Genomic DNA, 16,625 nt, shown 5'->3' with positions numbered 1-16,625 from the left:
CTTTGCCATAAAAGACATTCTCATTCCTAGCCAAGAGACGAACTGGCAAAGCTTTCAAGTACAGACAAAGACTTCTGGCAACAATGCACTGTTCATTTGAAATAATACAGGTAATACATTAACAAAACTAAAAAAATGTCAGATATAAACTATTTATCAGTGATCAACAGAATCCTCTCAGATTTTTCATGTGGTGTGCTTTTCATTCAAAATTTTTCTCAGATCTCTGGTTACTCCAGAGCTACAGCAAAGAACAAATTCACTTTCTAGAATAAGCACTTCCAAGGGGCTCTTGCCTTTTGTCCTACTGACTAACAAGGCAGGGATGATGTTTACACTTTGAGGATGACAGGAGAAAATAAACAAGTCTCCAATTTTGTAGATGATACATTTTTGGTTCACTTTTAAGCATGAAAATTTGGACAGCAATTTTGGACAGCAAGTTTCAGTGTAAGTACCCCTGATTTTAGCACTGGAAACTTTTAAAAAACTCTGAAGTTTCACAGTTGAATCTCAAGCTCTAAAATATACATTAATATGCATGGAAATATTTCAGAAACAATTGTTTCAAAACATACCCTGAAATCTAGGTTCATTATAGTGTTAGCTGAGAGTTCAAATTTCTCATCCTCAAAGAAAGATTTATTCAGGACAAAGTAACTTCATACTCTGCTGTCATAATGGACTTGGAATTCAAAAACAGTCGATGCCATCACAGAACCAAAACTGCAGCTCAAGACATGTAAATATGGTTTGACCAAATTCTGAATGTGTTGTAGTGTACTGAGTTATTCAAATAGACAAAGTTATCTTTGCACTGCATTACCCTTGTGAATGCAGTATTCTGTATCTCAAAGTGTCCTTTAAAGGAAAGTCTGAAATTCAAGAGGTACGTTCAATTGTACTTTTAAATTATTCTTTCTGCCTCCAATAAACACAAGTTAAAACTCCCAACTTCAAGCTTCAGCCAATATGTCTGTATTGACTGTTTATTATTCTGGAAGAACGTACTGTTTAAAAGATGGTTACTAGCTGAGCTGAAGTAACGCAGACTGACTACACTTCATCATTTGGCTGCCATCCATTTGGAAGATACTGAAAAAAGTGCCGCAGCCTAACACAGCATGAGGAGTTAGAAGTTAAGTTCAAGAGGCTTCAGGTCAGCAAATGTGTGGGTGTAGTATACTTCCTAATGGAAATAATCACTATTCTGACAAATCTCTCTCATTCATCAAAGAGTGAATTCTTGTTTTGAAACCTAGATGATGGTATGTTGAAACTTATGGCAATAAAATACAATCCTAGCATTTATGTCTGAAAAATTATCCCTTAAGATGGCAATGTGAAAGAGTAAATATTTGAATGTTTAAAGACAAAGCTGCAGAAAAAATCACATCTCTATGCTTGAAGCTGCCACCACACATATGGGTGCCAGACAACCGCCTTACAGTGACCACGGTTTGTTTAAACACATTGAGTTTACCCTGCACCTCAGTGACACAGAATTTTCTACAATTTGCTTAACTGTTTTACACCAGATCAAGCTAAGAGAGAAAGAAAAAGGTGCTGTGTTTCAATATCAATACTTGTCTTTAAAATTACATTTAATACGAACAAGTTGTGCAGATTTAGCCAAACTTTTAATCGGCAAGTAACCTGCCTTTCATACTATATTGGTTTTGGTTCAGACGCTGCCTCCATTATTGTAGCACTCTATCAATATGGGTTTTTTCCCAGTTAATGGAATTTTTAAATGTCTGTACGTATGTATGTATCTGAAGCAAACCATACTTGCAAGCCTTAGTGCAAAAAGTCTTGAGATGAAAGAGTTGCCTCAAGTGCTGTTACTTTCCAGGCCCCCTGCCTTATACTCTATTTACAAGAAAGGAGATGAGGAATAAAAAGTGCCCACTGTCACAGCAATCATTCAACAGCAACAGCAGTGAGCACTAGCCAAGAACTAACTAGGGCAATTCAGCATGTCCTCTTAGCAGCTGGACAGATACTAGAGCTTTTATTTGAATTTGAAGCCATAAAATTACCAGAATTTCCATCTCAGGCTGGTAGAACCTGTGGACATTTTAAGAAAAAGCCAGGTGAAGAAAAGAAACAGAGAAGAGAAGATGAGATTCAGTGCTTATTTAGTAGAACCTCCAACTCAACCTGTACTTCAACTTGAATATAGCACAGTTGAAAACCTCTGCCTATTTTAGAACAGTATCAGCAGCATCAATCTAGTCTGGCTAAGCTAAATTAAGTCAATATTTCACTCCTTTAAAAGCCTGACCATCCTGTTCCTAGTGTATTTTTCCTGAGTGACAAAATTCAATTGTGTAATTTTCAACATAACTACTGTCAAGGTTTAAATATTTCTTCCCAAGTATCCTAGATTCCACCTTAAACTAAAATTTTCTTTTCATATGTTAAAGGCAAAAAGTGCATTACAAAGTTTGTAACTCCTCATGAAATATTAGCATCTGCTTTTCCAAGTCTTTTTTTCAAAGAAAATGACACTACATTCAAATTTTGTTATGTGTAAATTAATTATACCTTCGCTTATTTTTTCATCCATCAAACTACTCCCCACTTCTATTATATATAAACATTAAAAAATAGATAAATAAAATAAATTTTAAAAAACACCCTTAATAGATCACAAACTTTAAATCCTGGCTGTCTGAAGTCAAAATTCACCTCTTCTCCCCAGAATTACCTTTTTTTTTTTTTTTTTTTTTTTTTTTTTTTTTTAAGGAATTAAATAAATGGTCTCCCCGAATTCTAAAGCTATACTGATTTTCAGAAAGCTAATGCCAATTCTGCTTATATTTTCTTGGCTTTTCTAAATCCACATAGCAAGCCTGTGATTTTAAGATCTATGATAACCACATAAACCAGAAACTAAAACTTCTAAATGTGGATCCTAAGGAGGAAAAAAAAAATTCTAATTCACCCCTCAGAAGCAGCTAAAAATTACATTGTAAAAGGCACCCTCTGAAACCAAGAGAGTAGACAGGAAGATCTGACAGTCTTAATAATCAAATTTCTACCAATCAGCATAATAGATCTGATGGAATTATTAACCACATCGTAACAATGATGCAAAAAGACACAGATGTCTCAGATTTTTCTTTGCCTATAAGGCAAAGACAAAAGAAGCTACTTATTCGTATAATAAAGCTGAGAAAGTTTTATGTCCACAATGTAGTAGAAAACAGGTCTGAATAAAGTTCTAAAGTGATAAAGAGGAAAAGAGGTGGGGAAAAGACGCCAAAGAAATCACACAGAACAGGCTACTGGTATACTGTAAATTGAATCTTACAGATCAGAAAGAAAAAGCTAACCAAACTAGCACTTTAAAGAATCTAAAAACAGCTACACAAAAACCTACATTTTTTTTTCTCGATGGAGTAGAAAATGCAGAGCAAAATCAGTTACTATTTCCACCGCATAAGTAAAACGACCTTGTAGTTTCTAAAATTAATTAGAAAAATCTGACAAGGTTAAGTCTACCAGTGGTTTTTAAACATAATTGCACAGATGCAACTTCCAGTCTGGAGGTGAGGAATCATTAGTGAACTGCCAACTCTTTGAAACAAAGAGAAGAACATTTGCCATTCTTCCATTTTTGGAACTACTAACAGGGCATGAAGCTTGCTTGATCAGTAGTTGACTCATTACAACATTTCTTATTACACAGAAGCATAAGAAAATAATTTTAAAAAATCACCTGCTGTTGATGAGCATTACTTGGATAATCTCTCAAGGAAGAAATATACTCTCTCAAGGAAGAAATATACTATCCAACACATTCCCAGTGACCTGTACTGGACAAGCTCTCCATACAAATACTGACAAAAAAAGAGGGAAGTTCAAGCGTACTAGAGCTTGCAAGACAGTTTCCTCCATTTCCAGTACTGACTCGCTCTGATCTTAAACAAGGTTCAGTATTTGCTCAAATTATTCAGCTGTCGGGTACATTTCTGGTGTCTCCTTGCTCTCTAGCAAAGCAAGAAGACGTATGTAGACATGATGTATGAAGAAAAATAACTTGTTAGAAAGCTGAACAATTACATACTCCTTATTTATTTTAATATGCTAGCTTTTCATTAACTGCAGTTTTTACACCAAGTTGCAACTTCCTTTCACACAATATTCTGGAAGAGCGTCATGGCTAAAACAAAAGACATTGAAACAGTGACTACACATACAAGTACAGAAAAACTATGATTTAAAAAAAAAAACCTGTGGAAAACCAAAATTTAAAACTTTAACTATGCAGTATATTTTGCAAAAATATCATGAATAGATGGCCTGCAACCTGTAATATGCCACTAGATGGCAAGTTTGGACAGAAATTAGCTAACTTTTTTTATTCACAGCATGTTTGAAAACCGCAAGTGCATAGGAAAGAACCACTCATGACTAAAGTGTGACAAAGGAGAATAAATAAAAGGAAGAGTTCAATAAACTACTAGCCTTCTTTATAGAGCACATTTGATATTAGTCAAAAAAGCTAAATGGGTTTCCACATCTGCCACAAAAACAGATAATCCGTTCTTATGAATTTGCTTCTCACAGACAGGGAAGAACTTGTTTCTTATTTGATCACAGGCAGCAGCATTGGCTGTAGCAACCATGCGAATCCAAGGTCTGAAGGAAGGCTGAGAAGGGAAGCAGCAGAGTTAGGCCTTAGGAAAGCAAACTTCAGTTTATGCAAGGAATTGGTAGTTAGAATTCCTTGGAAAGCAGCCACAAAGGGGTTGGGGACACAACAACACATCCATAGGAGGATAAGGAAGCTGGTTTCATTCAGTTTGGCAAAGAGGTGGCTAAGGAGTGACATAATGACAACTACTTAAGAGAGTTGAAAGAATGACAGAACTAAATGCTTCTTAGTGCCAGACAATACAATAAAGCCATCAACAGCCATAAATTGCAGTTTGAGAGATTCAGGCTGGACATCAGATAATAAATTCACTAGAATGACACATCAGCACTGGAACGGATTGCACTGACAGGTTGTAGCATGTACCCTTGGAGGTTTTCAAGACGCACCCAAAGGGCATCCTTGATCTGACCTAGTGTTGGCAACAGCCCTGCTTCAAATAGAAGGCTGGATAGAAGGACTTCCAACAGTATTTTCTCCATTGGAGATGGATCTAGCAGAGCCTGGCACACACAAAAGGGCAATCATTCAAGGAGAATTAAATAATAATAATTACTATAATAATAAAGCTCTCTGCATTTTGCCTAATTTTTATCAATTGGTACACCCAATTTGAGTTGCTATAGGAGGGCATTAATGCACCAGTAGAAAGTTTTGGCAGTATCTTCAGAGACATAGAAAACAAATACAGATTTGAATTTACAGATACCTAATAATAGTATTTTAGTCTGTTTGTCTGGCTCTGCTACTGACTTCCCTGACACACAATGAAGTCACAGATCACATATTCCCAATCAATGAATTGAGCAATTCTTATCATACCCACCTTCCAGGTTAATGAATACTGTTTTGAAAAATACAATATAACTCTGAAATATCATCTGAGTAATTTAAAAACATTCAGCTGTAATATGTCACTTTGTTCATTGATTGATCCTATGGCCAAAAAAGGATGTTACATATGATACTGCTGGAAACAAGCATCCAAGGAGGAGCTTCTATAGTTGAGTTCCCCTAAAGACATTGCTGTGCTAATGTAAGGGTGGTACAGAAAAGGAGCAGGAATCAGACCGCGTGCTAAGAGCAAGTAGTGACAACACTACATTGGTTGGAAACAACAACCTCAAAGAGCCTCAGTAGCCTGTATTGCTTTTTAATCACCTACTGCTTCACCCCTTCCGATCAACATAATACGGTTCTCATGTATTTGAAGTCATGTTTCTAAAAAAAAGTTAAAATTACTGCTTTATATGTTCTTCACAGTTCTCCATAGCAACATCCAAATGGAAAAGTCCAGAACAGTCAGCTGACTATTTGAATTACAAGAAGCTATTCTGTTTCCAGGAAATATTACAACAACCTCGGGAATAAAGCTCTTTGTTGTGTAATCCCTATTGACTCAGATCTTTCAGTTTTGGTCTGCCACACCTCTCTCCATAATTTTGGTTTGATCTTTTGTTGCCAGCCTATACAGAACTTCCTACCTCGTTTTAACAGAAAAATAAATCCTGTTTTTAAAATCAGCTCTTCCTGTAGCTTGCCACAGCCTTGTGTTTTGATATTGCAGAAGCATGCAAATAAGCATTGAAGTTCTTAACACAGAGGAAAATATATCTGAAAAGTTAACCCTGCACAATTTCCCCATGCTTAAATTCAAAACTACAACAAGCAGGTAACAAAACAGTGACAGAGTACAAATTAAACTTTTTGCTTAGCCGCAATGCATATGTAAACCTCTCCAAACAAAAAAAACACATAAGAAACAAGGTGCATTTAAGTGAACACTGAATTTATCTTGTAGGATAAATCTCAAACAACTGAAATGTGAGCAGAAGCCTTACCTCATCAGAAGAGAGAAGGTAAATAGGTGTTAACATAGGAATTTTACTTATATCACAACTCAGGCCAAGTGATATCAGGATCTCCTTGAGAACTTCATATCTCTTGGTATTGCTTATCTTAAGCAAGTTAAAATCCTCTTCAGTTTGGACATCCATAGAATTGATATCCAGTTCCAAGTGTGCCTGGCAGGATATGTGCAAACAAACAAAAAGGTTTGTTGGTATTACACATTTTAGCATGGCAGAGAGAAATAAGCACAAGAGTACAGTACAATTTTCTCTGAAATCTACACAAAATATCCCTTCTTAATAAACTAATCTTCTCCTGAAGAAGTTGCTCAAACTTGTATTTACTAACCTAAACTTTTCCTTCTGCTTTTCATGACTGCTGGCAAACTAGAGCCAACAAGAACATTGGTCATATTCTGGCCTGTGCAAGAGCAGAACTACATAAAAATTGAAAGAGCTTTATCAGAGGTTGCACAAGATATGTAGAATGCAGGCTGAGCAAGTCCTTATCGTATCACATGAATTAAGTTGCAATCAATGCAGATAAAGGAATGCTTCTGTCTGAAAGAGAACTACAAACCTCAGAACACCACTTTGTAGAGAATCACTTGTCAGGGCACAAGCAGATGTTTAAAAGAAGAAATGAAATGCAGAAGAAAAAAAAACACAAACAGGTTTCTTTTTTGTGTTTTTTGTTTTGGTGGGTTTTGGTTTTTTGCTCGAATAAAAAAAAAATAAAAATATGTGCTCCAAGATATTTCAACTACTACATGCATATTCCTTTAATGAAAATCACAAGCCATTATTTTTGTTCATTTCTCCAATTTTGCACATCTTAATGATGTTCTTCATCTTTCAGATATGATCTACTTTATTGAAATTCAGGGAAATATATTGAAATGGTGGGTGGGGCAGGAAACAAGAGTACAGAAAAAAGGAAAACAAGTAGTCTGTGACAGAATATTTAATGGCTGATGTCACTGTCAGTCCCCCAAAGAGAAAACAATAAGGCTTTTCAAATCCAGACTGGAAGTCATTTAAAATTACAAATGACACATTAATCCTTTTAATCTGATTTTTGGAGGTATACTGTAATGCTCTTTTTTCTGGGGGAAAGCTCTGCAGTATTAAGTTTTACTGCAGCAGAATGGTCAATTTAAACGGTACAGCAAAGCAGGTTTTACCATGGAACTTGCAGAAACGGAGAGCAACAGTATCTAATCAATTTCCTAGTACAAGCCTACAGCACATGGGTGGCTAAGCTTCCTACATAAAGCTATAAACAGGCTACTATGTATAACAGAGTTTCCAAAAAGCTAGCAGATTTAATCTAATAAACTGATAAGATTAGATGAAAACACTTCTAAGAAACCCGATGAATATTTCTGAATTACACAATTGCTAGAAGACTGTATGCTACCTGATATGTGACAGTTAAATTTGTGTGCTCCGGGTTCCTGAGAAAGTTCTCCTGTAACTAAAATATTGGTAAAAATAAGTCTTAGAATCTTTCATAAAGTTTTTTTTCAGCTATGTCCCCATTATACTCCTCATCTATCTAAATACTGGTAAACAAATCTTGCTCTGCTTTTCTTAGCAGAGTAATGGAAGTGACATAATTGTCAACAGCCATGCTAAAAAGAAAATGTTTACCTCTGCTCCTACTGAGGCAAACTCAAAATGTGCAAGTTGCCTCCAGGCTCACTTGAAGAGTTTTACTGCGAAATGGCAAAAATATCTCCAGATTTAATAGCACAGGTTATACACCCAGGTAGACACACACTCTTGGGGAATAGACTTGTTTTCTAAACTTAGTGGTACTTCTTACTAGCCTTTCTATCCCTCAAAACTTTTGCCAGATATCTGTAAATATTTAAATAACCTGTAACCAACATTTACTTTTCACACAGCCGTGGAAGCTTCCCCACACATTATCCAGGAAGACAGAGAGTAATAATAACAGAAAAGATGATGAACACTTGAACTTATCTGTTTAACTTTTTGAGGAGGTGTGGGATTTTTTTGGTTGTTGAAGTTTTTTAACAGAAATCACAATACCGTAACACAGGTGAGGTACCTATTTGATGGGATATCATTATTCTTAACTGGAATAAATGAGATTTTGGCTCATTTTAGACTCTACCACTTCTGTCCCACAGGTGCTCTGAGCTTTTTGTTAGGTGCAGAATGTTAAACATTTAAAAGTTTAAAGCCTGAAGGAAAATTTGGGAAACAAAAAAGCAAGTTTCCAGCAGACTAGATTCTCCCTCAAGAGAAACCCCAGATTAGGAGCATATATTACTGACTGAAAATATGTCAAGGTTTAGAAAACAAAAGCAAAGCTTTAGAATTTTAATTTTGCTAGTAAATAGAAAAAAAAAAATGCATTCCAGCTGAACAAAGGCTTTTTAAAAATGATAGAACAACAAGGCAAACATCACGAACCTAACATCCATCTAGAAATTTGCCTTAATCAAAACACTGCTAAAAAAAACATAGAATCGTCCACTTAATCCACAACACTAAGATAAAATTAGAATTAAACTGACAAAATGGTAACAATACTAGCAAAAAAAGAACCAACAGACTTAAATCAAGAATGGCATTTTGGTGCAGTCAGAGACTAACCTTTATTGTCTAGCTACTTACTCAAGCAAGAATTTACAGCAGTTTTTCAAGACATGGCATGCAACAAGTACTAGAGGCTGGAGCTCTCATTCACTAGTCAGATTTCCAGAAGAGCTGGCTGCCTTAACCTCAGACCTTAAGAGGAGATGTCTTTCAAGTTTCTTGCAAGGTTTATTTTACACCGTCTCCTGACTCTCTGCTTCACTGTAGTTCATATTTTTGTAAGGGTGTTTCTTTTTTTTTCTCTTGCCAGTATAAGCTTTCACCCCAAGTCCACCAACAACTCAGCTCTTCCTGTTCCCACCTCCCAAAATCTGCAAAATGCACCATTGTATTACTGCACAACTAGCAGGCAGAAAAGGACAGCTCTGCTCTTGAAGATACTTGCTTACTATGCAAATCTGCTCTCTCTTCTACCACTCACTGTGGTCTTGCATGATCTACATGTGCATGGCTACACCGCGAAAACAAGGAAATGGGACAGCAGTAACATTCTCTACCATTCATTAAGCTTCCTGAGGATCAAACGAAAAACTGTTCTGCATTCAAAGTCTTTGTACCTTCATCGAGACATCCCCTTGACAAGCATCCCCAAGAGCACACAATGGGAACAAGGGAACTTTTTTAGCATACCACAACATCATGTAGCAATGAGTAAATTAATGCTGCTGCATACACAGTACCTGAGAAAGAATGGCTGCTCCTCCACTGTCTCCATAAGTCAGATGAACAATAACTATATCTTTATCAGTATTATTTAGTTGACTCAATGTCTTCACTTTGCTGTTATCTTCCTTCATCACTTCCTCAAAAACACAGCCACTGACCAAAAGATTTAACTTAATTTCAGTGCTGTCCATTTTAGAGATCACCAATTCATGAACAGTCTTCTTCAGTTTGTTTTTCCTCTTTATTTGTATGCCACCAAATGTAAAAGATGAAGAAAACCCTAGAATCTTCCCACCTTTAGATAAAAACTTCATAAATTGTTTGTGGTTCTTCTCAGAAATAGGCCCTTCTGTGGCAATGATCAGCAGCAGTGAATTATCAATCCACGGATCCTTCAGAACTTGTTCCTCATGCAGCTGGTAGATGGTGTAGCTTTCTGCATCAATGCATTCCTGAAGGATTGATTTTATCTGCTCAAATTCCACTTCTGCAGGTTCAGAGCCAAGATAAATCAACACATTAGGAGGCTTTCCAGTAAGGTTTACTCTCTTTATTCCTCCTGCTAGACAGTCATCATTCTTCTCTTCCAGTTTGCTATTGGAATCATCAGAAAGTTCTGGAATGTTTTCTGCAGAGGCAAATCTGACCGATTCAATAGTACTGTTTTCAAGTTGCAGGCATTCATGACAGCTGGAAAGATGCAAGTGATGATGATCTCCCGCACCTATCTCTTTGTCAGATAGGCTGTTGGATTCATCTTCATGCTCACTTTCTTCCTCTAGCTTGGATTTCTCCTCCTCACCTTGTCCTGTGGATTCAGCTGCTCCTAATTCTGATTTAACAGTAGTCCCAAAAGTAGCAGCAGAGGTTACTTCATCCATTTGTCGACTGTTTACGCTTTGGTCTTCTACAGATGGTGCCACCTGTGCCAACTCCTTCAGAGTAGATTCCTCTAAATGAACAGCTGAAAAGTTAAAGAATAAGAAAAAGGAGTTATAAAATAAGAGAGCTATGATGAATATAATTTCCACAGTAGGATTTAGATTTAACTTCCATACAAATCATCTATAACAGCAAGAATTACACTTCTTTGACACACCAAGAACATAACAAATTTGCACTCATAACAGAAGTCATTTAGTTTAATGACTGTGTCAGCAAAGTTCGACTGAGAGCACAACACTCGATACTTACAGGGCACATTTAAACAAACTAACATTTATTGTGAGCACAAAAATAAACCACGATCACTACTGTACACAATGCAGATGTGTTCTTAACAGAACAATATTCTGTGGGTGGGAAGGTGAGGAAGTTCTCATAAATGCATCACCTTGTCATCTTGTTATGTTGCCTGTCCCTCTGTTACCAGCAAAGGACAAAAAGAAGCAAGGGAAGTACCGCTGGAAAAATACTGGTCTCTTGAGGATGGCAGGGTGGAAAATTGCTTGCTGCTATTTTGAAATAAACTATTTTGAAATAAACTAATAAAGTGATTATATTGGGTAAGACAGAGACATTGAACCCTGTCTCTTGCAGAGCTGAAGCCTGCAGATAAAAGTCTGGCACATGTAAAAGGCAGTAAAATATATCTGAACTGCTTTCAGCCTGCAGAACGGGAGACATACCTATAGCAAGACTTGGGAGCTAAGAATCCAAGGGAAAACTAGCAAATAGGAAGAACTGTTAAACCTTCCCCTTTCTTCCACAAGAAGGATAAAAATGCGAAGATAAAAGATTTCTGATAAATAAAAGTAAGAAAAGAAGGGCAAAGATAATTCTTGTCAGTACAAAACTTGCAGATCAAACTAAGTAAGAGGAAAGAAAAAATAGTCTTGATAAGGTAATTTTTTCCAGCTACTGAGCCATGAAAATATTTCAAATCAAAATCTGCAAAATTATACTGAACCTCTCCCCACTCCCATGAGGCCAAATAAACTTGTTATGCTTTTGTTTCTCATTACTCAAATTCAGTGAAGGACTTGATTAACAAATAGTCAACTGACACATAATATGCCAGATCCAAGTTCAACTATCTTCTTTGCTTAGCAACAGTTGCATTCCCTTGAAACTATATCCTTTTTGCCTAGTTTGTAGCAAGAATTTGAAGCAAGATTTGTTCAAATCCCAGGAGAATTTCACAGCTACCAGCCTATAAATTATTCCATCTACAGCCTCTATCAGCCTGTTCTCCTGGAGCAGGTTCTAGCACACACACAGTACCTGAAGCAAAGTGAGACAGAAAACATTCTGAAAAATAAATGAATGAGCCACTCTCTCAGCTCCCATCCCCTCCTTGCATGAATATGTTTGCAGAACAGCACCAAGAGACAGCTTCATATCAGATGCATTCGTGAGCATATTCCTACTCTCTTGCACCCCAGCTAGCTGTTCTTGATTTTGTCATTCCCTGACTTCTGCCAATGCACTAATGTACATAAAAAGATGAACCAAGCAAACAGAAAACCCCACAACCAAACACAAAAAACTCCAAACCAAACAAAAAACCCCAACCCCTTCTGTTTGGTTTGGGTTTTTTCGTTTTGTTTTGGTTTGGTTTTTTTGGTGGGGTGGAAAGAAGGGGACGTAGGAGACAGGGAAGAGGATTTTTTTTGTAGCCAAGTCATTATTTTATTTTTCTGTGTGACTCACGGTTTCATCAACACAGCTGAGAAGGTACAATGAGACAGGAAGAAATGAGACTGTAGCTGGACAGAAACAACAAAAACAAAAAAGTGTGGCTGTACTCCCCAAGAACACACTACTCTACAATACCCTACAAGCTACATATTATGGCACTTTTAGAAAAGTATTGGAAAAAAGAAGTTCAAATGTCATGCAGCAAAGGGAGGTGAAGTTTGGGGTCCCCACAGCCCAGACAAGAATTTTATTTAAGAATGGTGTTACAAGTTTAATCACAACTACTACTTCTCCTGCTGTGGAATTAGTCATGAACTCCCAGCTTACCTTAGCTGAAACTATTAAATTAGTGAGGATACAATGGCTTGTAGTTTTGATATAATTAAAATCACTCCCTAAAGAAATAACCACCCACCAAAAATAATTTAGTAATGACACCACCCTTCTTCCTCAGGTTATCCCGTTCCCTTTCTAGAAAGCATCTGTGAGCATTTCTCTTGGTGATTTAAAGGATTAAGATGTTCAAGTTATGGCAATTGTTCTCAACCTATATTCAGCTTTGAATACCCTTTTATTTCAAATCTGAAAAAAGGCAACATATGCCTAAAACCTTCTGTATTTTTTTCAAATAGATTAGTTAATCTAACAGACAAAACTTACAGAAACAATATTTTAACTTCACTTTTGTGACATTTAAATATTCATGCATTTGCAAAACGTTAAACACCATCATGGATACTCAGAAATCTCATCATACTAAGGTTAATTATCGGCAGTAGCTTATGAGGCATTAAAGAGGAGGATTTATTCCAAAAATCTTTTGAACCATTCTTCTGTTGTTTCTGTTGTTGCATTTGTAAGACGTTCTATAAATAGAGAAACTCACTCAGAAAGTGATCTCACTTTTCAAGGATCTCTATATTTGACAGTATAAAAGTATAATATTTATATATTTGACTGTATAAAATACAGTCACGCTACAGTCATGAACTGCCTAGAATGACAACAGGAAGCAAGCACTGTGCCAAAACAAAAATACGGGTTTCTTATGTAGGTATAAAGACAATGTACACAGTCCTAAAATAACCATGCAACAAATATGTTCTACCATTAAAAACAATTGGGGAAGATACTTACAAACAATCTTGTGTGGCACCATTCCATTATCCATTTGGAGCCTGTCTTCCATGAATGCTATTCCAAGGTTACTGAAATTATCTACACTTGCTTCAGCAATTAATTTATAAGGCTCACCAGGTTTATAGGCCAATGGTGAGCAATAGTCTGACCACTTCACGATCTAGAATAAAGCATATGAATGTTTTTCGGTTTGAAAAGGTTACAGAAAAATAACGAAATACCAACAATATTATGAGTCCACAAGATGAACTGCAAACGAAACGTGGCCTTCCTTCCCAAAGGGTTCTACTATTAAAAAGCAGGCAGAGCCAACAGCAGCAGGCAGAGCCAACAGAGAGACACTGTCAGACCAAAACAGCACAACTGGCAGACTCCAGGACTGGAAGTAATTTTAAATAAAATATTTTAAAAAGATATTATTATAGAATACTAAATTGGCAGAATCACTTTTGAGACTAGTTTATGTGATGGCTGATGTGTTTAAAACAACTACTACATTTAACAGTATCAAGAGTTAACACATATCAGCTAGAGAAGGCTTTCAGTTGATAGTTGCTTTCACACAAAAGTGCACCCTTCATAACTACAAAGGTCAATGCGTGAGACTGAATATAACCATAAGAATCTACTGAAGAAGGGTTGTGTAGCAAGCAATACCTGTGACAAGACTCAGTCCTGAGAGAAGTAAACAAAGCAACATCCACACTAGTGTTGAAAACAAATAGGGAGTACAAATACATCTTTCCCAAAGATCAAGGCTATAAAAGCTTCAAGTAACACACAAAACGGCAGGAGAGCATTATTATCACATTCTACAAGTAAAATCCTATTCATCTTTTCCAAGACACGGCTTTCAGCACAAATTCTAAAAAGAATGCTGATAAAAAGAGCAAAAGTAAACTACTAAGGTTTAATAAAAGTACATACTATCAGAACCAACATTAACAAAACACAGAAGATTCAAGTGGCTTATTATATAAAAAAATTATGTTCTCCAGAAAAGAAGCATTATGAAAGGGATGCACTTCAGTATATTTTCTTCAAGAAGGTTTGTTAAACCCAAACTATGCAGCTGTACCTTCTTGGAGAACAAGTTTCAAGTTTAACTATAAAAGCCAAAAACTAAAGAAAAAGCTAAAAGTGTTTTGGTGTCTTTCTGAAAGGTAGGCACATTAATAAAGATGACAAATCTGCCTACTGACTCATAATTTGAATCACTGTAGTTGGAGCATCAGTGAGACTTCACCCCACTGTCACTGGGGAAGTCTGTGACCAAGTCAGCCAGAATTGCCCCAGCTAACAGCCTTGAGTGATGTCCTGGACAACATTATCACTTCCCAGATGGAAGGTACTCCCAGTTGTGTTTAGTCTATTGGTAAAACACCCACAGCCGGAATGGAAGTCTTCCCTTGTAGTCATAAGGCATAAAACTCTGAGGGCTTGCTGCTGTCGGCAACTCACGATCTGCAGTGACAAACATGGCAGATACATTTATGATACAGGATACCAGTTTCCTTCTCTATTTTCCTCAGCATATGACTGAGCTACTCTCTGTGGTGGAGAGCAAGAGACTGAGACCATAATTAGATATCCTTTCTTACCCACAGGACAGGCATGAGCAGGTAACATCCACGTGTTGCCTGGAAACTGTGAGGAAGATATATTGATGCTCTTGAGCTTTTTTTCATGGCATCAAGTAAAACATTAGGCATGCTAACAACTAAAAAGTAGTTATCGCTGTCTAGTGCAAATAAAGCAAATACACAAAAGAACCTCACAAAGTAAGGCTGTTGCCAAGACATATGACCTGTAATCCTGCTCATGCAACAATCCATTTGCTTCACAGCAGAACAAAAATCTTCAGAGGATATTTTCAAACAAGCCAACCTTTCCTGCTATGACTAGAAATCTTCATCAAAGTTCTGTCAGAATACAAAATGAAAGGTGAGCTCTTACCAAGAGCTGAGAAATTATACTCCTGCTCTCTGCGTCCATCTCAGTTTCAACAGAAAACAGTCACAGATCACTGACAGCCCTACAGAGAATGGTTTTTTTGTCTAGAAATTCTCATGGGCCACAGAAGCAGTTTGTTCTTATAGTCTCTGTCTATGCTGACAACTGGCTGCCAGAGGTAGCAGAATTAAAAGCACTTTGCTATAAGTGACACATACAGAGCAGAACAAAAACCAAAATAAAACAGCATTCCTTTTCCTTTTTAATTTTGGTATTTTGCTTAGAATATCACTTTTGAGTTTAATAAATCGAAGCAGTTACTGACGTCTACATTAGAATGCAAACATTTTCCATTCTAAAGAAAACGGAAACAAAACCAACAAGATTAAAAAACTCCACTGAACAATAAATTCAAAAAGAACAACAAACTATATCTTCAATCCAGATGTTTTTGTGGACCTCGCTACTACCAAAAAAAAAAAAAAAAAAAAAAGTACCAAAAAAACCCCACCCTTCTGTCTAAGTAGGGTGGGCACTCCCCAGGTGCACTCTGAGAACCCACAGAGCACAGCAGGTATCTTACCCATTTTACCTCCTAGAAGTAGGGCCCACTTGGATGGATTCCACAGTATTACATCAAAGGTAATAAAAACATTTACAAACCAGCTAATGTGGTTGTTTCCTCTCAGCAAAGTTCTGAGAGTTCTCAACAAGCTTTCAGCACCTCCAGTCCTCACACTCTAAGCATCATGGAGATAATGACTTTGCCTGATGCAGCACTTCAGGAGGACATCATTTCTCTACAGGGCAAAGACTAACACACTCCCAAAGCATGCTCTGTTCCAGAATTGAGAGGCCTCCATGGAGGGTGAAAGTACTAAAAATTTGATTGCAGGCACAAATTTGGAACTGTGCCCATGCCCCCTTTGTCCTTCTGTCCCTGCACTCAAGTTAGATAAGTCTATTTACCAACCATTCTGCTCTCAGTGTTCACTCCAGCAGAGGACTCCTGGATCATCTCCCCAAACAAGTGGCCTGGAAAAGATATGTTTCTCATCCAGGGAAATGGACAGGCTACA

General features: G+C 36.9%; 1 protein-coding gene across 2 annotated transcripts in view; it reads right to left on the bottom strand.

Moving 5' to 3' along the window:
* The window catches only part of HLCS (holocarboxylase synthetase), a gene marked incomplete at its 5' end in the record, with an annotated part of 122,463 nt that overhangs the window by 100,459 nt on the left and 5,379 nt on the right, over positions 1-16,625 (bottom strand). For both annotated transcript variants that reach the window (XM_082058514.1, XM_082058515.1), the window contains 3 exons: positions 6,508-6,690; positions 9,828-10,777; positions 13,591-13,753. In XM_082058514.1, coding sequence (XP_081914640.1) covers positions 6,508-6,690; positions 9,828-10,777; positions 13,591-13,753 — 1,296 coding nt within the window. The remainder of the gene's footprint in view (positions 1-6,507; positions 6,691-9,827; positions 10,778-13,590; positions 13,754-16,625) is intronic.

Source organism: Streptopelia decaocto (assembly GCF_964273445.1).
Source record: "Streptopelia decaocto genome assembly, chromosome: 1".
Lineage (NCBI taxonomy): Eukaryota > Metazoa > Chordata > Aves > Columbiformes > Columbidae > Streptopelia > Streptopelia decaocto.
Note: the sequence above shows the minus strand (reverse complement) of the source record. Positions and strands in the feature narration are given on the sequence as shown.